General features: G+C 39.6%; 1 protein-coding gene across 1 annotated transcript in view; it reads left to right on the top strand.

Moving 5' to 3' along the window:
- Positions 1-26,513, top strand: part of spon1b (spondin 1b) — a 105,782-nt gene that overhangs the window by 69,887 nt on the left and 9,382 nt on the right. Inside the window, exons 7-11 of the mRNA XM_005449361.4 lie at positions 4,267-4,331; positions 7,612-7,813; positions 13,963-14,103; positions 15,144-15,219; positions 18,023-18,205. Coding sequence (XP_005449418.1) covers positions 4,267-4,331; positions 7,612-7,813; positions 13,963-14,103; positions 15,144-15,219; positions 18,023-18,205 — 667 coding nt within the window. The remainder of the gene's footprint in view (positions 1-4,266; positions 4,332-7,611; positions 7,814-13,962; positions 14,104-15,143; positions 15,220-18,022; positions 18,206-26,513) is intronic.

Here is a 26,513-nt window from a genome sequence, read left to right as displayed (position 1 = left end):
ACACCAGTCAATCATCACCATAAAACCAAAGCAGCTGCATGCTGACATGTTGAGATATGGGGGTGTTCCATCATCATTTGGTCCTTGTCAGAGTTGCCCAGATCCTCATGTTTGTCCATTTTTTTGGGCTTCTGTCACATCAGCTTCAAGAACTGACTTTTCACTTGCTGTCTAATGTAATTCACCCCTTGACAGATGCCACTGCAACAAGATAATCAGTGTTAGTCACTTCACCTGTCAGCGGCCTAATCTTTTGGCTGTTTGGTTCATCACCTTGTTTCTCACTTATCCTAAATCCTGTTTGTTCCTGTTGCCTGTTTTTGAATTTTCTCCTTCCAAAAACTAGATGAGAACTAAATACCAGTCTCATATCTGTGCATTACATAGGTATGTACCTGGAATCAGATGGTGATCAGCCTAGTTTAACTGTGCAGAGAATTGATTCATTTTGCCTCAAGTCCTCAATAAGCTACTCCCTGAGATGCTGTTTTACAATAGCAAAATCCATCTCTTATGATCATGGCATGGTCGAAATGACCAAAAATTTAGGCTAGTGACGAATTTCAAATAAAACAAAGCAGTCTTTACTTTAAACTGCCCCTAAAGAGCTTATACTGTTGTTTTGAAAAGGCTTCCCAAACCTAATATAGAAAAAAACAAGCATGGAGGGAGTAGTTATCACGCTAGGGAAGTGTGATGAAGGTAAGGTCATTTTAATCAAACTAAATCTATCTGTGCATCTCTTTTTAACCTCTATCCTGTCCGGAGCCTCTCAGATTGTCATTTTCTTCCACCATTAAATTCAGTCTTCTCATTTCCTGCCTTGCTCTTTTTTAAATCCCTCTCCTTTCGTCCTTCTTGTCTCACTTTATGAATGCTTGTCGTTTTTCTTTTTCTTCCTCCAGAATCTTTCCCTCCTGTTTTCTGTCCTTACCCAACTAGCGTCTCCAAATCCGTGTCCTTGTCCTTCTGTTCTCCTGTTTCTCTTCTCCTCGAAAACATTCGTGAAAATGTAATGTGCATTTAAACATTACTAAATCACAGTCATTTTGTGCCATTACGATAATTGCCATAAACAAACAAGACCATTACAGGAAGATTTGCATCTCCTATGAGCCTCCACAAAGCATTTTGCATTATGTGATATTGGCTGAGGTCTGCCATAAAATGTGCAGGAGTGTTTCACAAGAACAGAGTGCTGTTTCTTTTAGCCTAAATTGAACCAAAACATTCAGAGTGTCTGGTAATGGCAGATGGTGAAAGAACGACAGAGAAAATTGCCTTCATCATGTTTATCCTGAGAATGTGAATTACTGAGTTTCTCATGTTTAAACAAGAAAGATGAAACATAGACAAATGTTTTGTCATGTTTAGTTTATTCATATTAAGAACTAGTAGCCTATTATCCGTAATTTGAACAGGAAAAAAAGTACATAATGTACATAATGTGTTTAGTGCATCCTTCACCCACCTTCTCCTTGCTGTGAAAACTTATGTAATTTCTTTTATTTGAGGGATTCAATTGGACTTAGATATTAAAACAACACCAGTGTTGATTACCTCAATCTTTCCACAGACCACTTTGTTGTCTCCTAAAGCCTGGACTGAATCATTACATGTAATGTTGAAATTACCTGATCAAATACTGATTTTTGACACCTTGTTGGGCATAAGAAGTCTGCAAAACTACATGAAAAGATGCTGAAACTGCTTTTCAAATTGAGCCACATGCATTTTTCTTTCCTTCTTTGCTGGACAACTTTGACCCGTTGCCATCTGAGGCAGCTGGATTCTTTATGCGATTCACAAGATCACAAGAATCCCTCTTGCCAGGTCAGCGAGCCCTGTGTCATTTCCATTTAGTCCAAGCTGCTGATGTCTCAGAGATGCACACGAGGTGCAAAAGTGAGACCAGACTCACTCCACTCACATCATGTTTGAACCAAAAACCCAATCTTTTGAAAAACTTAACCAACTACTTTTTGTATGCATGGATAAATGACTAGTAAAAAGTCTTATAAATGTCTGGTTTACCTTTAAAATAACCTTACATGTGTATAAATGTTCTACACAGTATTTATTAACTTTTACAATAATAGAGATATAATAATCTTCTACAAACTGATTGTTAACCAGTCAGCAAATCAAATAAACAGTCATTTCATCAGTAAGAATATGTTTTAGTTGTTCGCTCCCTTCACATCTTCTGTAAACGTTGCTCTGCTTGCAAACTGAGACTAACTTTTGTCTATAACTTGTCCCTAATCATCCAAAACTAAATAGCCCTAAATGTTGGTAATTAAATGTGTTTTTTCCAGTTCTCTGTACTTGGCACCCGAACACGCCACGTTTTTTTTGGCAATAGTGAGACGGCTTGGTCACTCTGAACTCATCAAATGTGGATCCTTTTAAAGTACTCCTTGGCTTGTGGTGTGTAAACCCAAACACAGCTAAACAGAGTGAACACAAATTAAAGGGCAATACCCAAAGCACCCAAACAATGTGGCTGGCAGAGTTGTGGTTGTGCCACCCAGTCGGCCTCCAAATCCAAATCCCGACTTTATCAGGCTGTTAAAAAAAGTTATCTGTGTCCAGTCTTGCAATTGCATTGTGTTAAGGCTCTAATGGAAGCAGTTTTGCGTATCTCTGTGCTACCAGTTGATGGTGACAGTACAGTTTTGTTTTAGACTCTGTGATGAGGATTTGTTGGATTTTCCTAAACCGTCCTCTGTCAGTGTGAGAGCAGTAGCTAAAGTTAAACTAAAATGACACTGAAATGTGAAATGAGTCATTGCTCTGTGTCTCATTAAAGCAACAAGGAAAAAATGTATTCAGTGACACACCAAGCTGCTGTAGCATGGATCATTTCCTGTCTTATATGACTTTGGAAGAAAGCGCCACATAAATGAGGAGAGCTTGTGTATTAATATGCTGATGGATGATAAAATCAAAGCATTCTGTTGTCTATTATACAATCAAGATACTTTTTTTTGTCATCATGACAAAATTGTTTTTCTCCTAAGCTTTTTTTTTATTGAACTTTGTGGCGCTACTGTGGATTCGTGAAAGAAACACAAAAAGCAGATTTTCTTCAAGTGAAAGCAAATGAAAAAAACGCATATATTATTGGTGTCTCTGTGGAAGACACCCTTCCTGTGTGGTTATCTGTTCATGGCTCATGTGTCCTTCTATTTATGAGTCTGTCTCTTTTGAGTCCATCGTGGCAGCTTTTGGAGATGGCACTGCATTTCTGCCCCCCTGGCTCTTTGTAGTCATATAAATATCTGCGCGCGCACGTGTGTGTGTGTGTGTTTGTGTGTGTGTGTGTGTGTGTGTGTGAGGGAGAGGAGGTTGGTGGGGTCTGAAGCCAAAGAAGTCACAGAGCCACGGGCTACTCTGAAGTGAAGATGGACACTTGCTTGTACACCAGTTTTCCTCCATGTACATACACATGCAAACACCCGCACACCCAACAACCAACCAACCAAGATACGCACATGCGCACACACACACACACACGCACACACACACACACGCGCACACACACACACGCACACACACAGTAACACACACTCCTTCTCCTCACTGCCCCAGGGAAGAGAGGAAGAGAGGAGGCTTTCAAGGCGACTGTGGAACCTTCAGTCAACCAGAAAAAGGGATTTTTTTTTTGGCATATCCCAAACTGATTCAGTTGTGTGTGTGTGTGTGTGTGTGTGTGTGTGTGTGTGTGTGTTTGTCTTTTAAAGAGAAAGAGACAAAAGATTGAGGTGGAGAAAACACAATAAAGGCTCTTATTAAAGCAGAAAGGGCACATTTCGACTTTCCAATTCAGTTCTAATCAAGTGCTGCGCCACACTAAATTCATCATTTGTCTTCCTGCTTTTGGCTGAATAATTTGACGCGATGCATTATGATAGATAATGTGTTGCGCGGTCCATAAAGTGGCCATAATGCTACCGAGAGACTATAGAGAGTGGTGGGTGCTGTGCAGAGTTTAAAGCGTGGCTCTGTGCTAGAATGACAGACAGCTATTATAAGACAGCATCGAGTCATTTTGTCCTGATAAGACACACTTTGTCCAGGCTCTTAAGCCTTTGAAAAGTGGAATACGCTTTGCTGTCCTTGGATGAGAGTACTCACCCTCAGTCATGTCAATTTGTCAATTTTGTCCTTTTCTCTGTCAATGTTTCTTTTTTGTCCCTTTACAGTCATCCATTTAGCGACAAATGACTTCTTGTAAATGTCTCTCTGTCTTTCTCTCTGCAGGGAGATGAAGTACTGACCGTCATTAAAACGAAGGCTCAGTGGCCTGCGTGGCAGCCTCTCAACCTGTAAGTATATCTTCAGTGTCAGTTTGGCTCAAGGGCGAAGGTGCATCTTGGAAAGATGTGGTTGGAAATATTGAAAATTTAAATTGAACTTGTGAACTAGCCATAAAATTAAATTCTTGATTAAAGATTTATTTTAATATTACCTAATTATTTGTGTATTATTTATTATTTACCTTAACATTGTATTAGCTGACAAAATGACAAAAAAGAATCCCAGTCAGAGACAATGGGTATCCTGAACATAGTTATTGACTTTTTTTGTTAATCTGAGTTAATATGACGTTTGACTCTTCTTCAGTACAGAATAGACCGATGGAGCGCTTCAGACACAGACTTTATGAGTGAAATAGGTGATAGAAAGAAGGTCAAACAACTGGTCGCAAATAAGAGAACAGTGTTGCAGAAAATTCGTAATCTTTTGAGTTTACAAGTGAACGTATTTATTTTACTGTTTGTGTGAAAGCTGAACGTTCAAGTGGAAAAATTGAAACTTGAACATTGATTATAGGCTATTTGATTCATTCAACTCATAACAGTGGAAATCAATTTAGTTCTCGGCTTGATCAAAGTGAAATTAATTGTATTTATTGATTTTTTTTTTCTTGCTGATACATGGCCTACCTTTAGTTAATAGCAGTGTAGAATGAAAACAGCAACTTTTGACCAAAAAAAAAAAACCCCCCCACACATTTAGACATTTGATGCATGACCAGCTAAATGAATGCAAATTACTGTGACAATGCGATGTGATAGACTGTATAAAAAATGGGTGTAGCTACTGTGATGTCAGACACTGGTTTGTGAAGTCTGCTTTTTAAGCCTTGAGATGAGCGTTTCACAGTGTCTTGTTGCTTTGAAACCGGATGTGATGACCGAGGCTTGAATCTGATTGTGAAACTGAATGCAATTCCTGGATTAATCATCCTTTTTCAAAATTAGAATGTCTAAAATTTACAGAATAGACTTGATGCTTTATTTAGTATGATCCAGAATGAGGGGTTGAGCCCACAGACTTGCAGAGCAGCGGTCCCCAACCCCTGGGCCGCAAGAGTTGAGGCTTGTGTGTGAAATTTATGGTTTTCAGGGTTTTTATCATTAACTCGGTTTCCCTAGGTCTTTTCCCGTGTTGTAGTTGTGTGTCTTATTTTGAAAGAAATATTTACGCGTTACCATAGCGACCAGGTTACGGGGCAGAGAGGAGGATGTTACTCTCAATGTTGTTGGCACATTTCAGGAGGACGCTGCTAATAAAGTTACACAATTACACAGTGAATTTGCATTTATTATTATATTGTCAAAATACCACAGTTGTTTTCTTGGTCGTATCATTTTATTTTGTTGTATTTATCCGCAACACCTTAAAGGCCGGTCCGTGAAAGTATTGTCTGACATTAAACCGGTCCGTGGTGCAAAAAAGGTTGGAGACCGCTGCTCTAGAGGACTGAAAGTCTTTTTGCAGCCACAGGTATCGCCACCTGGTGGCCAATAAAAGGATGTCTGGTTTTAGCCACTTCCAAGTTGGCTTCACCTTTGAACCAGAAGGTACATCCATCCTTTATACCATCTATTTGTGACTCATACAGTTTCCCCCACTGCAAGGTTCCATTTGTGTTAATACTAATGTGTGGCTCACCAGGTGGCATGTGTATTCCTTCACCAGGAAATATATATTTATCATACAACATGTCCGCAGGAAAGAAAGCAGTGAAAATGTGGTGCTTGGAGCTGATATTGAACCAAAATTGGGACTGGGTTATGTGTTTAACGTTATTCATCATGTTGAGTTAGCCAAGTTTAAAGGGAGTCTCCATTAGGAGACAAATCTCAATGGCCCATTAATCTCGCGTCCTCATGCATTATACATGCAGTCTTTGCTAGGGAACATTTAGCCAGACATAATTGTGCCGTTTGCATGTTTTTTTTCCTGAATGTAAAATTTTGTCCCCATGTTTATGTATCTTTGGCTTGGCCAACTCAGGCCACTGTTGTTGTTAGGTTCACCTTTGTTTTGCAGGACCGTTTGCATCTCCTGTAGCTGAAATGCCTGGTTCTGTAGGTTTATTAAAATATGTTATTTTCTAGGCCCTAAATCAATCTGTCCAATTGAAAAGATTGTTTCTTCAAGCCAAAATTATTTTAAAGTGTCTGTTTTGTAAAGCATAAAATAATCTATCTGGTTTGAAGCAATGCGGCAAAGAATTCGTTTTTATTGATTTACTTCTTTGTCTTCAAAAGACAAAGCAGAACGAGATTCATATTTCTTTCTTTGTTACTGATTACATGGTGGCAATTTCAAGACATCGTGACCTCTCCACGAATGACAAAAAAACAAAACCTAATCTTCCTGATGAGCAGTATTAAATTCTTAATTTGCAGGAAGAGTATTTAAACGTTGGCTAAAAGTTTCATTTCTGACACACTCAGTGAACTTTGTATTATAATTAAAATTCAGATACTATTGTAATGCAATGCATACATTTTAATAAATGTACTCGTAATTGTTTTATGATGGTTTTCTTTATGCGCCTCTCAAAGCCAGGCTCACTTGTCTGAATAGTTGCACACTCTGGCATCCTGTGCTCTCTTTGGAATTAGTTCAAGAGCAATTAGAAACTTATCACAATTGTAGCCCTCAGCACTGCATGAGCATGAACACACGCACACACATACACACACACTAATGTACTGTATCTTTCACCAAACATCTGTTTAATTACCCCTCCTAGCGTTGTCTGTCATTTGCGATATATTGTGGCACTATTATATTTACTAATGAGAACATTCGCACACATGCTTGCACAGCTATACCTCCACACACTCACTGGGCATCTGAAGCATTGGCTCATTTTGTTGTATTTTGTTTGCAGACTTGTCAGGTGATTCTGAAATATTTGTGTTTGCACATGTGTCTTGGCTAATACATGATAATTAAGATGATTTGTTTTGGGGGTTTTTTTTAAAGAAAGTTCAAATTGCTTACTTTATTGTATTCAGAATAGCTTAGTGCTTTCACTACCTTTTGGACGTGCAAAGAGAATTTGTAATGATGAGCAATTTTCAGTCGCTAATTGGATATTTTAGAGCCTCAATTATCGCGCAATTAGCAATGCAGCATAGATCAGAGGTTATGACATCAAAACTGGCTGTTTTTCACTGAAACTGCAACAGCTGAATGTTGGATATAATGATGAGATTATTATGCTCTACCATTACAGTAATACTTAGGATATGGTTTGAATTATTTACCTTCTGTGATTTCTTTCCCCACCACCATTCCTAGGCGAGCAGCTCCCTCAGCAGAGTTTTCCGTAGACCGGACCCGTCATCTGATGTCCTTCCTCACCATGCTTGGGCCCAGCCCAGACTGGAATGTGGGGCTGTCAGGAGAGGACCTCTGTACCAAGGAGTGTGGCTGGGTCCAAAGACTGGAGACAGACCTCATCCCATGGGATGCAGGCACTGACAGTGGCGTCACATATGAGGTGGTGTATCCTGATTCTAAGAGTGTGATCTTTGCTGTTGGTTAGCAAGATCACATAAAAAGTGCCAGGCTAAAGTTAATAACTGCTGATGCAAATGGTAAAATATAGCACTCAAAGCACTTTATACAACTTGCCTCATTCTCCCATTAATACAAACACTTTTTTCTATGTAAGTGCATCTCACATTCGCAAACATTAAACTTGGGAATAGTACGTTTCTCAGGGATATTTGATCGACCCGCCAACGTTACGATAAACACTTGCTCTACCTCCTGAGCTACATCCACCCCCGATTGAGGTGATTTCAACCCATGAAAATTTGCTGAGTATCTGGATCATTTTCTCTAAAACTGTGAAATAGGGCATTGGCCTTGGTTGAAAACACACTCGGAGAACCTTTCTATTTATTTCAAATGTTTTTGCCACTAGAAGACACCCGTAAAGTGCGACAGGCAGAAGAGGCATTGAAGGTTTCTAACAGTTTAAAAAAACTGCCACAGGAATCATTAAGGAATTATGGGACAATTAGCTTTAAGAAACATGCCTTTTTATGTAGCATAAAATGCTCAACATCAGCTCGTGCAGGAGGGCAAAGGTGGCAGATCAATCTTTAACTTTTCTTTAATCAACATGAGGTCCAACATGTATGCTCCAACAAATACATACTGATATTTAGTTTGATGCTTACATATATTTTTAATACCAAATCAGATGGAATACGCAGTATAATATCTTCAAGTGAATTCTAAGAAATAAAACTGTTTATTGCCTTTTATTAGAAGGTTTAGTGCTGTGTGGCTGTGCTGGCATTAAACAGAATTTATAGCAAATTGCCTCATCACATCACAGCACTCTTGACTTTTACCTGTCTGTTACTCTGAGAGACTTCTTTAGTTTTCTTCATTTTTGGAATGAAAGGTGCTCATCTATATTCACCCGCCGTTTGGAGACTAAAGGGATTTATTTATAGTTTACAAGCTCATGAATAAGCAAGGAGCTTACCCTGCAGAGTGGAGGTGGTAAATACCTTTCAAAAACCTCACTTACATAAAACCAGTCCTCTTTCAACTCACGTCTGTTACTTTGTAAACATGGAAGTGTTTCTTCTTAGTCTTTTATCACATAGCCTCTACCTAAGCGCTCTAGCTGACACTGACACTCACATTCATAAAATTTAAGGTTTTTTCTGTATATGCACGTGTATTCAAAGTTATACAATTAGGGACATTAATAAAAGTGTCATTAATTTACTCACCATTTTCAAAAAGAGGTATAATTTAGGCTACACAAAGTATATAGTTTCCTCATTTAAAAAAGTAAATAAATGTAACTTTGAGCAGTAGTGAGCTATTTTTGTAAGCTTGTTCTTTTATTCTGTGTATGAGTCAGCCTTTATATAAAATGTGGGCTATAACAGAAGTAATATATGTAACTATGCATTGCCTAGACCCTGCTGTTTCTTTCGTCCTTAAATGGCACACGTTCCAAGCCGATAATGTCTTCTTACTTGGGTAAAAACAATGTATTGTTGTAAAAGTTTTACTACGAGATAATGAATGCATCATCCTGTACATCAGACATTGAATTCCTGCCACCCACATGCAGACATATGGAGGAAAGTAGTCTTCCAGACACTTGCTCATAAACTATACAAAAATGCTTTTGCAGCTTTTGTGTTTGCAGACATTAGTGAAGCTGTTTTTATTGTTTTTTGTGTCTTCCACAAATACAATTTTTTCAACCAAAATGTAAGGAGAAAATGGGTTTTTTTACATTTTGGTCTTAGTTAGATAATCCAGTGAACATGTAGGAGAAAGTAAGCACGGAAATGACGTTAAGCAGATGGAAGAAAGCTATTCAGCTTAGCAAATGCGAGGATAATATGAATTCAACCAGTTACCAAGGCAACAAAGTCATTTGCACATGGTCATTTAACAAGCCAACATTGCCAAGCTTGAACTTGATACATTATATTAAAAAAACCCCTCTCGCTCCTGCAGGCGGTCTATCCTTTAAGCTCGGGTCCTCTACCAGAGGCCTGGGAGCTTGAGGGTCCTGCGCAGTATCTTTGCTGTTCCTAGGACTGAGCTCTTCTGGACAGAGATCTCGGATGTTGTTCTTGAGATCTATTAGAGCCACTTGCCTAGCTTGGGAGTCACTGCTCCGATTACCACTGGGGCCACTGTTACCTTCACTGAATCGATGTCTCATTCACTCCTGGCATACAGTTTGATGTCATCCATGTAAAGGAGGTGGCCTACGATTGCACTAGGGATGGGTATCGAAATCCGGTTCTTGTTGAGAACCGGTTCCCACTGTTTCAATTCCTTGGAATTGTTTGCCATTTTTGCAAACGATTCCCTTATCGTCTTGATGCATTCTCAATCATCCAGGAAAGTAAATCTCCAAAAGTTGAATCTGTTCATCTGGACGTAGCATTTTGTGGGAGAAACGTTTCGCCACTCATCCAAGTGAGCTGAGACTGAAGAAGTCACTTGGATGAGTGACAAAACGTTTCTCCCACAAAACGCTACGTCCAGATGAACAGATTCAACTTTTGGAGATTCCCTTATCGATTCCAGTCGCCCCGAATGACGTCACCACGTTGCGGAGCGTCATTTACCTGGCAGGGTGCCTAAGCGGCGTTTGGTTATACTTTACGAGAACGGATGACAACAGGGCAACTTGCAATACTTGCAAAGTACATATTTCATTTAAAGGAGGAAACACTACGAATATGCAAAAGCATTTGCTCACAAAACACGCGATAACCTTAAATGAATGTCGTGTTTTTAATTCCGCTCCGGACTCGTGAATCTCGACCCAGCAGCAGCGGTAACGTTTGCACGTCCTCTCCCGTTAATGCGGCAGGTAAATAATCAACTAACAGTGCATATTATGTTAGCGCGATCTGCCTTATTACAAAACCTGCCATTACTGTGCATTTAGGTGACCATGATGAGAGAGACAGAGTCTGGCTGGCTCAGATGCTGGCAGTTCTCGCTGCAGTCTACCGGTAGCGTCTCCTTTTAGTCCAGGATAGACGAATGTCACCGAGCAGTGACTAAGTTTGTGGTCAAAGGCTTGCACCCATTTGCCACAGCAGATGCCCCCGATTTCCGGTAAGTGAATGTGTTTAATTGTAGGCAGGGACATTACTGGATATTCTTGTGTAATTGCTACAGAATAATTTATGTTATACTTTGTTATTGCTACAGAAGAATATTTATTTTATTATTTTACATTTACAATTTTTTTTTCCTGGGGACCCTGTGACACCCCATTGAAGAGCCGTAGGCTGTGGATCTCTTAAAATCTCACTGTTGGGTTTGTAAGGCCATGTTACTCCTAAATGTCTATCTCAGGGGTGGGCAATCTCAGTCCACGAGGGCCGGTGTCCCTGCAGGTTTTAGATGTGTCCTCGAACCAACACAGCTGATTTAAATGGCTAAATTAGCTCCTCAACATGTCCTGAAGTTCTCCAGAGGCCTGGTAACGAACTAATCATGTGATTCAGGTGTGTTGACCCAAGGTGAGATCTAAAACCTGCAGGGACACCGGCCCTCGTGGACTGAGATTGCCCACCCCTGGTCTATCTTGTTCAAAGAGATGATATAAAACAAAGTTCTAAGCTAATCGACCTTAGTGTTCTCTTTTAAAAAAAAAATAAGAATCGATAAGAGAATCGGTAAAGAATCGAATCGTTAAACAGAATCGAAAATGGAATCAGAATCGTGAAAATCTTATCAATACCCATCCCTAGATTGCACCATTCCATAGTCGGTATCCGTAGCCAGTCTTGTTAATGATCTCACTGAGGGGGTTCAGGCCTATGCAGAACAGCAGTGGGGACAGAGCATCTCCTTGGTAGATCCCGGACTTGATGCTGACTTGTGCTATGGGCTTGAAGTTGGCCTCTAGTGTTGTACGCCACATCCCCATTGAGTTCCTGATGAAGGCTCTTAGGGTCCTGTTGATCTTGTTCAGTTCTAGGAGACACAGGCCTTCTTGTAATCAATCCAGGCAGTGTACAGGTTGGTCAGTCTGGTGTTGCAGTCTTGGGTGACTGTTCTGTCTACCAGCAGCTGGTGTTTCGCTCCTCTGGTATTCTTGCCAATTCCTTTCTGTGCCCTGCTCATGTATTGTAGCCATGTGCCTGATCATCTTAGCCGCTATGATGCCTGAGAGGAGCTGCCATGTGGTACTGAGGCAGGTTATTGGCTGAACCATGTCAGGGCCTGGTGCTGTCCAACTCTTCATGCCTTTCTTGGATGTCTGCCACTGTGATGGTTACTGGACCCTGTTCAGGGAGGTTGCTGTGGTCTGCCCCCTGACCCATGGTCCTGGCTCCCCCTTGCCGTAGCATTTGTGTTGTACCTCATCAATCACTAGCTTTGAGAGCAGTTCCTTCTTTTGAATGTTGGAACACTGAGCTACTAGTTGTTTCACCGTCAATCTGGATCCTGGGTATCGTAAAATTCCATAGGTCACTCATCCTATTCATGCAACCCCTTCCTCTGGGATTACTTGTGTAGTACCATTCCAGCAGCACCCTATTTTCATCTCTTGCCCACCTATGCCATCTTGTTCCAGAAGCGCACTTCTCATCAGGGTGTCCTGGTTCCTCAACACCTGACGCGGACCTTGTTAATCTGGGCGACATCCGAGCCAGTATGGACCCTTACTGGATACAATATATATATATAACTATATCAAAGTGGCGAATTTTTTTAAGGGCTCTAATTCCTATGCTGTTAATCAAATAGTTGTGAAAACCTTTGAATTAAAAGTAAAGCTTAAATCATTTCCTGTTAATTTTAAAATCTTCTGTGGTGGCAATAAACAACTCTAACATGTAGATGTGCACCTGCAAAGCTCTGCATAGCTCCGACACAGCGCCAAAGCATCACCATGCTAGTTATGAAGAGAATCATTAACACTATTGCAGTGGATTTGAGAGTGTAACTTTATACCTCATCTAATGGCTTATTTAGTGGTGCTGAATATATTAAATTACATCAAAACAGGGCTTCAAAATTAAAATGATGCCGTGGTGTTAACGTGAGAGAACACAGAGAATAATTCATTAATGTCACATGTTTTTATCTTCTCTCTGGACATGGCAACACATGCTATGACACACACATACCTGGAAACAATGCACGGTGAGATCAAACAGAAATGAAGCTGTAGACCTTGTGGTTTATGGGAAAATCTGTGACTCGATAAGATCTTTCACGCCTTTTTTACTTCCCCACTTCTCCGTTTTGGAACAGAATGGAAAATCAAAATCAAAAAGCTATTGTGTTGCTATTCATTTTTTAAATTATTCTACTATGAATAAGCCACTTCCGTATTGTTTGCTTCACTCAAGAAGAATTCTGTTGTTCCCTTTTTAAAAGCCTGTTTCACAGACATGCATTCACAATAGGCCGCTATTGGATTAGTATTCTTGTCCCACAAATAATTCCCATGCCCTAAATATTTGCTGTTTAACTTTAATTACTCTAACCATTCCTCAGTGGAGGACTGGGACTCTCTTCTTTCAGGCATTTTGGATGCACAATATACGAGAGCAGATGTTTTCCTCTAGGACACCATCCCTTCTTAGACCAAGTGCTTTGCTCAATCCTAATGTGGGAGAGTGTGAATAGCTCTCTTTCAGTTCACGACCCGATCTTTAGCCATTGCATATTATTTGGACACGTCTGCTTTCCCCTGATTTTTAAAGAGCCGTCAGAGCTGATTCACCTTTAGATTCACATTGAAACTCTGTGACATCTACCTAGGGAGATAAAAGTGAAAGTAAGAGCCCCTTATAGTTTTTAAAAGTCCTTGATTTGGATTTCAGTATAGCAGGTCTGCCTTTAGTTGGACGATAGCATCTGTCTAGATTTCCTATGGTGGAATATTTTTGCCCGGAGAGATTACTAAAAGGATAAAAGAGGGATGCAGCAATCTATATAGTCTTTAAAACATCTAAAACATAATAGAAATTAATATCACTAGGTTTGTCAGCGTATACAAGTACTTTATCTTCCACTAACAGTTATTTGAGTCACTTATAATATAAATGCTTTATTATTTTTTTATAGAGCATGTTAAACACCTTATAAGCTCATCGACACCCTTTCTTCTGCCTCTTTTAGTCTCCAAACAAGCCCACCGCTCCTCAGGAGAAGATCCGACCTCTGACCAGTTTGGACCACCCCCAGAGCCCGTTCTATGACCCAGAGGGCGGAGCAATCACCCCTGTGGCCAGGGTAGTGGTGGAACGAATTGCTAGAAAGGTACAAATTTCATCTGTGTGAATGTGTTTAGGGTTTCAAATAAACACAACTATACATTACAGCTTTTTCCTGTGGTGAGACGTTAAAGGGACCGATTCTGGGCTTACACAGATGTTTAAAATAAAAATTTGGCCAAAACTGATGCCAATAGCGATTTTGACTTTGGCTATCTCTTATCTATTTTACGTGTACTATTTTATGTGTACATTCACGCGTAACTTATTTCATGTTGAAATAAAGGAAGTTTGAATCCCAACCACAAATAAAGGCACACAGTTTAATTCATAGGAAATGATGTGAAATTCTACTGTGGTTGATGCCTTTGCTGTAGATGGTTAAACTTTAAAGTTAATTTGACTAATAAAAATGTCAGTCACACACACACAGCCATCAGTGAGCTTTTTATGTTAATTGTGGCATTTGCTAGAATCTGAGTTTGTGTTGTAATGATGGTTAGCAAAGCCAGTGAAGGTCAGCAGATGACAAACATGCTTGCCAATTAGCTCGCCAGCACAGGTACTAGTCTCACCTCATGTGACCCATGCAGTTTTTCCACTGCTTTTTGAGTATCAAAAAGCATCTTTGCATTGTCATGCAAAGATATTTCACTGCAGTGAAGATACTGAAGTATCTTTGCATGACAATTAAAAATTATCCCTAACTACAGGGACCTTTACTGGACCTTGTTTTAGCTCCCTTTCCCTCCCTTTAGGCCAACCTTTTTCCTGATTGGCTGGCCCTCATAAACAAAAGATTTCAGGAGTAGGTGGGCGGCTGTGAGTGTGAGATCTCACTGAGAGTGTAGAAAAACTTTTTGAAATGAAGTACTTTGAAGTAATTTATTATTTAAAATTCATATAGTACATATATACACAGCAGAAAAAAGGTAAATGAATAAGAGGTCTGCCTTAAGTTAGTGTTATTCATCCCATGTTAAACTACTATTTTTAATTTCAGAAATAAAGTCTCAAAGTCACGCTTTGTCAACATGCTTTTGATAGTGTTTAAGTGTGTGGTCACATCTTTCCTCGTGTGCACAGGGGGAGCAGTGTAATGTGGTCCCCGACACCATAGATGACATAGTAGCAGATATTGGACAAGAGGAGACGGAGACAGGTAAACTCACGCTCACATACATTCTTTCCTAATTAAAGTTGTTCAGGGAAAGACCCCAAACAAGACATAGTAGATTACCTGTAAGAGCCTCAGTGTTTAACTAATTATTCAAACCCCATGATTATACGATATTGCATTCCTGTGCTTTGAACTTGCCTCTTTGTTCACAAAACTTTTACTTTAACTATTAAACCTTGTTCCTGGCAAAATGAGCAGCCACAATAGGGATTCAGTGTCTTCAGATTATCAAGGACACACGCACAGCTCATTACAGACACAACTGGTATCATCTGAGACTCAGATGGAAGGTCACACAGTCATAACACACATCTGGCAGGGCTTTGTCTCCACCCTGCTGTGTGCAGGTGGGTGCCCCGCTGCTCCAGACCCCCACAGTTGCGCCCTGCGCTTATCAAACATACTTGATATTCTGTGATGCAGCAGAGATGCTTTCAGTCTGGACACTGATGGCTGAGGCTCTACACATGAAATCTGTTTGTGACTGTTACCTGTTTGGCATAAAGTCATAAGACGTTCATTATGACCGTTATGAAAGTAGTTCTATTTTTATTTAACCATTAAACTTTTAGAAAAGACAGTAAAGTTATGTGAAAAAGTTTTCACAGGACTCTGTTGCGTCTTCTAAAAATTATTAAGAAGAAGGAATTAAGATGATAAGTAGAAGCAAGGTGTTGCTATTCAAATGAACCTGATCAGGAGGTTTGCCTTCATCTGTAAAAGAAAAGGTTTTTGTTTTAATTCAGACTCTACAGGACTCGGTAAGGATGTTAAATCTTAAAGGTCATGATAGTAGGAAAAAGAAACATCAGCATCTGGACAAACCGCAAGACTTGTGTAACAATGTCCTTTGGACAGATGAGACCAAAGTAGAGATATTTGGCCAGAATGCACAGCACCACGTTTGGAGCAACCCAAACACAGCATTTCAGCAGAAATGTCTAATATCAACTGTCAGCACGGTGGTGGAGGGGTGATGATTTGAGCTTCTTTTGTAACCACACGAGCTGGGCAGCTTGCAGTCATTGAACATAAATTCGTCTGGATGCCAAAGTATTCCAGAGTCAAATATGAGGCCGTCTGTCCAACAGCTTGTTCCAAACAGGACAATGGTCCCGAACACAGCAGCAAATTTACAACAGAATAGCTGAGAAAGAAAAGAATTCAATTACCCAACTGAAGTCCAGACCTAAATTGAAGTGCTGTGATGGTACACAGGTGGTACCTGTGGTACCTGTCATGTTCGGGTCAAATCTGACCGATTTACAAATCAAAACACTCATAAATATTGTGTTTTACTTCTGATTGCCTCAAGGCCTTATGACATCCTCCACACCTTGCACTTGAACATATAAAATGATGATCAAAAGTGACGGTCAAAAGTGACTGCCATAGGAAATGAATGGGAACTGAACGACCAAATGAACGACCCACTGAACTGAATTTGGTGGTGAAAAATGTTTGTTATGCTAATTTAAGAGCTATTAAAGCAGACTGGTCAATTTTGACCGGACCACTAAAGTAAGGGGTGGGGACCACAACTGAAAGGTTAAGAGAGCTGTGCATAAACACCTCTGCAAGCATCAATGGACTGACTCAAATTTGTAAAGAAGAGTGGGCCAAAATTTCTCCTCAGTGATGTGAGAGACTGATAAAGTTGTATAAAAAATGACTTCCACTTTCTGTTTTGAGATGCCCGTCAATCAAAGTGAGGTCTAGATGGATGTAAGTGGGTGCACGGAGGGTGTTTCTTTTTTTCCACCCAGTGTACAGTTATTAAGGAGGAAATTACAGAAAGGAGGCTGTAAATATGTTTTTCAGTGCTGTAAACATGGGGTTTTAAATGGCAGTCTGTAAGGACTGACACATGTTTGTAGACACTGAAGCAGTTTTTCAGATCCAGAGGTTACTGCCTGCTGTAACCTGTTTTTTAAATCCTTATAGCAACTGTGTTTTTTAATGGTTTTTAGCCCATATGCGGGTTGTCACATGACATTGTTTATGCTGCGCGTAGATGTTTCAGCCTATTTCTACTAGAAGTGGCTTTGAGAAGGGGGGAGGTTTTTGCCCACACAGCAGAATTCCTAACAAGGATCTCCTGCCACCTAATGAATGTCTTCCTCAGTCAGTCATGAGCCATTTGCTTCTTTCCCCTCCTCTGTTCCTCTACCTGTCCTCGCTTTCTCCCTTATCTCTGCATGAGATGACACTACAGAGACGAGTATCTATTTGGGCTGATCCCCCTGGTCCGCCTGAAGCTTTGACGCTTTCGCTTACACATCAGCTCAACGCTCCTCTTACCTTCCGCTTAGTGTCGGCAGCTCCTTTCTTCCCTCATTCTCCTGTCATTACACTTTATGCCAGAGAATTGGACCCACTCACGTTTGTCTCTGTGGCCTGGCAGTATATTCTCTCTCGCCTCTCGTCTCATTTTCTCTGCCTTTCTGAAGCCCAGAGGGAGCATTATTAATTGAAGCCAGTACCCCTGCTACTTCTTGTAGCTCTGCTATCACTGATAATTGGACAGGACATTCACAAATCACACTCCTCTCCGGCTTCTCCCTTCAGCTCCTTTCTCTCCCCCTCAGATGTCACTTTGTGGCCTCTTGTGGTCGACTACCTGTGGTAATCACCTTTGGATGCACTTTTTATACAATCAATGTCAGTGCAGTCCCTCATCCCTCACCCCTCCCACTATGTGACAAATGACTTCAGCAACTTCGCTGGAGTGAAAAGGAAAATTAAGTTTTGCAAAAGCAAATCATCACCGATCTTTCTCTCGTAGATGACACACCTGAGACGTGCATCTACTCAGGATGGTCTCCCTGGTCAGCTTGTAGCAGCTCTACATGTGAAAAAGGTCGCCGGATGAGACAAAGGATGCTGAAGGCCCAGCTGGATCTCAGCATGCCGTGTCCCCACACTCAAGATTTCCAGCCCTGCATGGGCCCAGGATGCAGCAGAGAGGGTAAACACACACACACAGACACACACAGGTATTATTTGACAGATAACTCTTGTAAATACACTCTGCAGTTTTTAAATGGCAGTTTCATTTGTTAAGGGAAGAACATTATTCAAGCCTACCTGACTCTGTGTGATAAAAGTAATTTGTTAACTCATGAATTAAATGTGACTAACCACATTTTTTTTCTTCGTTTCACTAGCTGCACCTAAGACTGATTACTGTCACTTGAACAGAATCTAACAAAGTAAAGTAGGTTAAAAAAATCCCTAAAGGCAACACATAATACCACAATCTGAAGAAACAGCTGAGAACATTTAAGTTTGAGATGCAGTGCTCGAGTTTTCTTGTGGTTTCTTTGAGCACCGCTCTGTCTGACCTTGGAGTGAATTTGCAAGGACATGAATTCCTGGGAAGATTGTAGCATTGCGTCAACACACCCTTAAATTCTTCACACCAGCAAACTGCAAAAGCTTTAGCGTTTATAGAGATCATCACACTTGCTGATGATCAGTTAATCAGGTGCATTTGATTAGCAGCACCTGGCTGCTGCTTAATACTGCTATAAAAAACAGAGTGTTAGGGTTTGCTTAGATAAAGTTCTGTGAAAACCTTTTTTTCACATGGCTGCATATATTGGGGGGAAATATTTATTTAAACTCCTGTTTTAATTTGTAAGTTTGCTGACTTACAAAGAAGCAAACAGTCTCAAATTTTTATGGTAGTTTCATTCTGTGGATTACATAAAAGTTATAAATTGATTTGCATGTCATTAAGTGAAATAAGATCCCCAAGCAAAGCATAACTAGCAAGAAATCAGGAGGGGTTCTGGCCCACTCCTCTTTACAGAAGGTCTCTAAATCCTTTATGTTGCTTCAACTCGCTCTACATATTGTCTATAGGATTGAGGTCTGGAACCTGGCTAGGACGCTGCATGACCTTAATGTGCTTCTTCTTTAACCACTCTTTTGTTCCCTCAGCGATATGTTTTGGTTAAATGTCATGCTGGAAGACCAATCCTCGGGGTTCAGGCTGAGGGAACAAGCAGCACATAGCACCATCCATTGGCCCCTCAGTGTGGTGAACTTGTCCTGTCCCCTTAGCAGAAAAACGACCCCAAGCATAATGTTTCCACCTCTGTGCTTGACTGTGGGGATGTTGTTCTTGGGATCATATTTCTTTTTGAACTGAGGGTGATTGATAGTCATTTCCAGTTTCTTCCATTTCCAAATAATCACATCAACAGTTGTCACCTTCTCCGAAAGCTTCCTGCTGTTGGTCTTGTCGCCCAGCCTCTACAATCTTGTCGCTGACATCCTTCGACAGCTCTTTGTTCTTGCCCGTGATAGTGGAGAGGCTGGAATGAAAGAAACCTTCTGTGGAGAGGTGTGCTTTATACACACGCAGTGGATTGAGACTCTAAATTGGAGCCTGAATCTTGGCTGTGTTGTAGGGGATCAAACACGTATTTCACTTAATGACATGCAAATCAATTTATAAATTTTATGTGTTTGTTCGGGATTTTTGGTTGATATTCTGTCGCTCTCCATTAAAATGAAATATTAAAAATTGGAGACTATTTATTTCTTTGTAAGTGGGATCAAATAATTATTTCCCCCTCCGCATATATTCTGGTAGAGGTCGAACGTAAAGTTCTTCTAGACCCCAACAGTAGATTGCAGTGAGTGTCCTGGGCAGGAGTTCATTTAAGTTTTGTCTGCATTAATACTGGAGGATTTAGAAGAGAATAAGATTTCTCAGCCAGATTTATTTCAGTAAATAATATTTATGCAGTTGTGTAGAAGGACCTCTAATAACCCTGACAAATTGCAAATGCAGATCATTTTTCATCTGCCTCATTAGATTCAAAGTAACTGCTTTTGAATTCCTTCTGAGGAAGGCCAAAAGGGAAGATTTTTACCTACTAAAGAGCACAGAAAACAAAATTCTACAAATAACATAATAAAAATTCTCTAAAATACAAATTATGTCCTCCACAGTGTGGAAAGTAGACATTATCTCATTTATTTGTTTTCTCCTACTGTAAAAGTTAAGAGCAACTCTTGAGTGGCACTAATTTAGTTTTTTTTTTAATGTCTTTAAATTGTGACACTATTACTTTTAATTAAATACCTACTTATACATTAAATTAGGCATTTTAATTAAACATCCATCTGTTATGGAGACGTCTGCCCACATTCCAACTGTGGCAGCAGAATAATTAAATTTATATATTCTTTCCAAACACATGCAGTACACGTCAAAACAAGCTTTAATTTGTCTGTTAAAGCTAATAAGAACAACTGGAGGACTGTTTAAGTATCTGTGCAACACAACTAAATGAACTCTTCTTAAAAATCATATGTGCTTTTAGAGTTTTGGACTTTTGGCTTCCAGTATGATCTTGTTATTGCTCCTTAAAGCCAGTACAACAGAAACAAACGATTTTAAAAAATTAAAAACCATTTCTGTTATATAATGTCTGTTTATTTTTGTGTTTATTGTTATATTCTCAACACTTGTTTCATTTCCAAAAGGTACATTATTATGACCAGTAAGTTCGCCACATTTTTTAAGCCAAATCAGCATTGTTTGTGTCTTCCTGCTGTCCCCTAGTGCAAAATAAATTATAAGTTGCTGTTAATTCCTTGAGTGACATAAATCGACTGCAGTAAACTAAATGTATTACTGCAGTGGACACATTCACAAATCCTTTAAGCATCTTTCAAGCAAGTTATTCAAGGAGCTTTATTTGTCATTCGCATCACATGTTAACATGAGGTGGAACCAAATTATGTACAGACGGTCCCGGAGCGAAAAGAAACAAAAATAATGAAGAAACAGACTTTTTTTTTTTAAGTTATAAATAAATAGTTACATTTTTTTTTTTTTTTAACAAACAGAAATGACAAGTAATAAGACAACACAATAAATAATACTATAACTAGAGTGCAACAACCTGAGTACCAGTATGGAGTATGGGTATAGAGTGTGGGTATAAATATATATAGGTGTAAATAAATACTTTAGCAGCAAAGGGCATGATGACCAGCATTGATAAAGTGACAGTGTCAGTAAGTGTCAGTAGTGGTTAAGGTGCTACAATAACAGTTCTTGTCCATTATGCAGTGAGAAGTCTCACAGCTTCTGGAATGAAGCTGTTTCTCAGTCTGGTGGTTTTGCATTTAATGCTCCTCAGCCTCCTGCCTGAGGGGAGCGGGACAAAGAGAGTGTGTGCTCAACATGCAGGGGGGGGTGTGTGTGTCTTCCCCTCCTGAAGTCCACAATCATCTCCTTAGTCTTCTTCTCATTTAAGCAGAGATTGTTTTGCCTGCACCAGTCCTCCAAGTGTTCTACCTCCTTCCTGTAGCCGGTCTCATCATTGTTTGTGATGCAACCAACCACAGCTGTGTCGTCCGCAAACTTTACAATATGACAGCCTGGATGGTTGGGTGAGCGGTCATATGTAAGCAGTGTGAAGAGGAGGGGGCTTAGCACACAGCCCTGAGGGGAGCCAGTGCTGAGGACTATGGAAGATGAGGAGACCTTGTGGATCCTCACAGACTGCGGTCTGTTGGTCAGGAAGTCCAGGACCCAGTTACAAAGAGAGGAGCTCAGTCCCAGGGTCAGTAATTTGTCAACAAGTGTCTGCGGGATAACATAAACATGAACATAAACTACGATCTGTAATAATAAATAAATATAAATTTGTCAGGTGTTAAGATCCCCAACATGTAAAATGTCACTAATAATGCTGAAAGTGTGTTTATAAGGTCAAATTGTATTTAGTTTGCGACTTTATTGGGTCCAAAAGTTTGAATAGAGATTTCTGGTTAACCACAATTTTGAAATTTCATTCAGTGGTTAAAATGATTAAAATCACTAAATCACTAAAACCCCAAATCCAAAAATGTTAGGACACTGTGTAAAATGTAACTATAAAGAATTCAACGATTAAAGTCCAAACTGTACTCACAAAAGAACAAATATTTAAACTGAGACATTTACTTACGTCATAAAAAATATTGGTTTATTTTGAATTTTATGACCGCAACATGTCTCTAAAGTTGGGATACAGAAAGAAAAGGGTGAAAATGTAAGTGGTACTGAAAAGCAACTCATTAGCTTAACTGGCAACAGGTCAGTAACGTGACTGGGTGTAAAAAGAGCATCTCAGAGAGGCAGTTTCCTCTTTGCTTTATGCACATCCACATTGTGTCTTTGCAGATGTGCAAGCTGCCAATCAGTGCTGAAAGGTGTATACAGGTTTTAGAGGACGTTATGCTCCCATCCAGACATCATTTACATGGACGTCTGTGTGTATTTCAGCAAGAACGAAAACTACGACAAAGAAGACTCAGTGCTGTGGAAAAGCTAGAATCCTGTATCAGAAAAGAATGGCACAACTGTTGCTAACTGTGGTTAAACAGTTAGCAGGTGTTTTCTTTACATTTTACACAGGTTGTATGACCAGAGTTCATTCATTGACGTCAAATTGTTAAGCATTTTCAGCCTGTGCACTGCGACATCAATAATCAAAGCAGCCAGCACTTACTTGTTTTCAGCACCCAGAGGAAAGCTGGGAAGTGCTGAAGTGTTTTTTACTTCACTCTGCTCCACATCATAAAACTTTAGCAAAACCAGTATGTTGGCATGGCTACGCATCAGTGCCCCCTTAAAATGGCATTAGTGCCAGATAGATAAGTTGGTCTCTAGTGGCTGGTTTGGAAAAATAAATCTCATGTCCAATGGAATAGAAATGGTAATGTAAGTGACTGAATGTATAACTAACATGACAACAACCATTTTTAAAAATGCTTCAACAAACTCACGAGTCTCTTCTCTTCACACTTTCAAATTCAGTCTGTTAGAAAAGCTCATCACACTATATAAAGTTTAGCTTTAGCAGGAAGTTTTTGTATTTTTTTGTAGTTTTTGTATTCTGTAAAGGTGTCCTGACCTAAAAAAACACAGGTGAAATGCATTTGTGTTCCCCTGAAGAGAGGGCAGAGACCTCACTACAGGAAACCTGGACACAACACCACCTGGGCTCATTGATTCTGTTTTTCTCCTTGCCATTAAGCCGAGTCATCATTTCACAGCCACGACTTTGACTACTTTGGGTCTCAGTCTCATCACTGGAATGTTCAGCTTGTTTCAAGTGGAAGACAAACCTAAACTTAATAGCGACTAAGTTAAAAATATAATAATACCCAAACAATAATTACAGAAATAAACAGAGCAGCGACATGTGAAATGTCACAGTCACAAATTTTACTAAATTAATCAAAACACAAGTTTATAATATTACATTAAAAAAAGTTTGCATTTCCTATGTTCTAATCCTTTTAGAGTTTGAGGCTTTAAAATCGGATCAACAAGAGGAGCAATCAGTGAACCCTCAAAATAAGCAGATTAAAGCTTTGCTATTTATCTTATCCCGAAAACACAACGCACTCAGTGACTCTGGGTGGTTCATTGTGGCTTAAACCAATTGAATCTTGTTCCCTTGGTTATATTTCACAGCCCGGTGGAATTATTTTCTACCTAAATTCCATTGTGACAGTTTAGGTCATTGTTATGAGGGATTACTGTGCGCTTATGGAAGGAAACAGGTGGCACCTTTGTCATTAAAAAGTGAATCTCCAGCCAGTTACTACGAAAGCTCCATTTAAGAAAAAGGCCACGCATATCTGACGATGTGTTTATATAGTTTCATCAAGGGAATATGTGACAAAATACAGGAAATCCCTAATCACACAGAGTAAACACTGGTAATTGGATACCCTAATTACTTCACTCAAACATAAAAGATTATGTGGATCAGGTCTTGGTGCCGGATGGCCTGCTGCATCCAGGATACTTAAATCAGGATTTGATTGTGTTTATCTCTAAAAGAAATCAAAGCACCATGCTTTCAATCTTATGTTAAAGCTAATAAGAACAAGTGGAGGATTGTGTATGTGCGGGAAACTAATTATCAGTCTGACACAAAGTGAGGGTCCACACACACAAACATATTTACTAAGCTGACAGTTCACGCTAATCTAGGTTATCAAATTACTTTTAACTTTTTCCTCTCAGTTTTTTCTTTCTTTTTGCCAAATGAGAAACTTTTTTGTCTGATTTCAGAGTTGATGGACTTTTGCTTAAAAAAAATGACAGCAAGCACACAAACGAGCAGAAAACTTCGGAAGTTTGCTTTTGCCCATTTTTCAGTGAAGTTGTCAGTTTGGAACAAATACTGAGAGGCAGTAAAGTCGGCGCCTGTCTGCCCTCCACCCACCTCCTCGCTCTTCTTCTTTTGCTCCCAGGATGTCTACAAGGCCTCAAACTAGTGAAGCTCCAGCTGTTCAAGGCTCAACAAGCTTCTAACACACACATGCACACACTTCCACCCCTCACTACTCCTCTTATTGATTACCAGCCAGCAACATGGATAGCCTTTTGTTCCTGAGCGCCTCTCCTTTGTTTTCATTTAGCGCTCCGTTAGTGTGCAGTGGGAGATTGATAATTGCAGGGTTCATGCTGGGGCTGGATGGAGGCCGCCTCCGAGGGTGATTAATATTCCTGGGAAATATTTTGGCTCTCTAGAGGCCGCATCCAAGCTTCAAATACCTGTATCTCTTATTAATGATTCACTTAGCTCTGCTTTATTAGGCCACCTCTGATAAGTAACACTATTCTCAGTTTGGTGGGAGGCTTTCCATTTACATTTCCAAAAAGAAGAAAAAAAGACAAACCCATACTAAGTTGCTTGAAGTTAATTCGTTCCTTCTTCTAAAAAAACAAACGATCTCTTTGTATCCGACTTTTGTCATTTTTGATTCACTGTCTTAGTCGCTATTCTCAGAAGAGGTGTTGGAACAAGATGGCTCATACAGCGTCTCTCTGTAAGTGAAGAACAGGGAGATCTCGAAGCACCATTCTGGCTAATAGTGATAAAATATACCAGAGTGGAACCTTGTTAAGCTCGAGAAGCTGCAGTTCACTTTTCAGCTGATACACAGCGAGGTCATACATATTGACTTCCACTCCCTGAAGGCCCCTGCTGTGAATAAGACTGTCCCTCAGGCAACTCGCCTTATTAAAAGAGAGTTAAGGCAGTGTCCGAGGAAGGGCTTTTTAAAAGTGCCACTTTCAACTCTGAGATGACTGAACAGGCTGAAACCTAAGCAGCTGTGGGGGGATTCTGGTTTGGTGTGTAGAGAGAGTATCCTGTAACTCAAGTGCTCCTGTATGGATTCTTTTTGATGAGGACCTCTTGACTGAGATAGTGAAGCTGAAATAGCTCACTTGGGAGAGTGCTAGACTGAAGATCTGAAGGTCCCATTCCAATACTGGGTTTTAGCAGCGGAAAGGCTGCTTCTGCAGAAGGCACAGGTGGGACAATAAAACACGTTTCCTGCTGAAATTATTTTTCTTTGCATGGAAATGTTGGAAATTTTTGAGTCTTTTTTCCACAATAGTTTAAATCTTCTAGGATAAAATGTAAAACAACCAAAGAAGCTGAAATTTCAAAAGTATCTTTTGAAAAATTGAAATGCAGTGATTTGCTTAAAATTTAGGACCTAAAAACAGCGCTTCCATATAAATAAGGTAAGTATATTAAAAGTTAGACTTATAAAAAAATAGTAATATGCAGCATATAAAAGCTATGTCTGTAATATTCTGTAAAATCAGCAATTTGGTTTTCAAGACTTATACATTTGTGCTCTGAATCTGGAAGGTTCTGAAGTTATAGAATAGAATAGAATTCAACTTTATTGTCATTGCACATGTCACAAGTACAGGCAACGAAATGCAGTTTGCATCCATCCAGAAAGTGCTTTAGCCATAATATAGATATATTACAAAAATATACATTAGCAATAATATAGATATATAGATATATTACAGAAATGGGTCTGTTATAGGTATGAGGGTACAAAATATGGGTCTGTTATGGGTATGTTACAATGTACACGGTATGAAGGTAGGTTATGAATATGCTATAACTGTAAGTATGTACAGGCTATAGCTGTAGTGAGTGTACAAGCTATGTACAGGCTATGAACAGGATATAATAATGAAAACTATACAGAAATATGAAATATGCAAGTTATAAACAGTTTTAAACAGTTGTAGAATTATAATTATCGTATCGTACAGAATGATTGTCTATACAGCATTTACAGTAGTGCAGTTAAGATAAGTGAAATATGTGGATAATTTCTACAGAGGCTATATAAAGTGCTAGTGGTTGTGAGTGGTGGTTCAGTCCATGTTATTATTGTGTGTTTGAGGGTACGGTTGTCCATTTGTTTGTTTT

The sequence above is a fragment of the Oreochromis niloticus genome, linkage group LG7, assembly GCF_001858045.2.
Source record: "Oreochromis niloticus isolate F11D_XX linkage group LG7, O_niloticus_UMD_NMBU, whole genome shotgun sequence".
Taxonomy (NCBI): Eukaryota; Metazoa; Chordata; class Actinopteri; order Cichliformes; family Cichlidae; genus Oreochromis; species Oreochromis niloticus.
The sequence above is the reverse complement of the archived record's forward strand: the minus strand, read 5'-3'. Positions and strand labels throughout refer to the sequence as shown.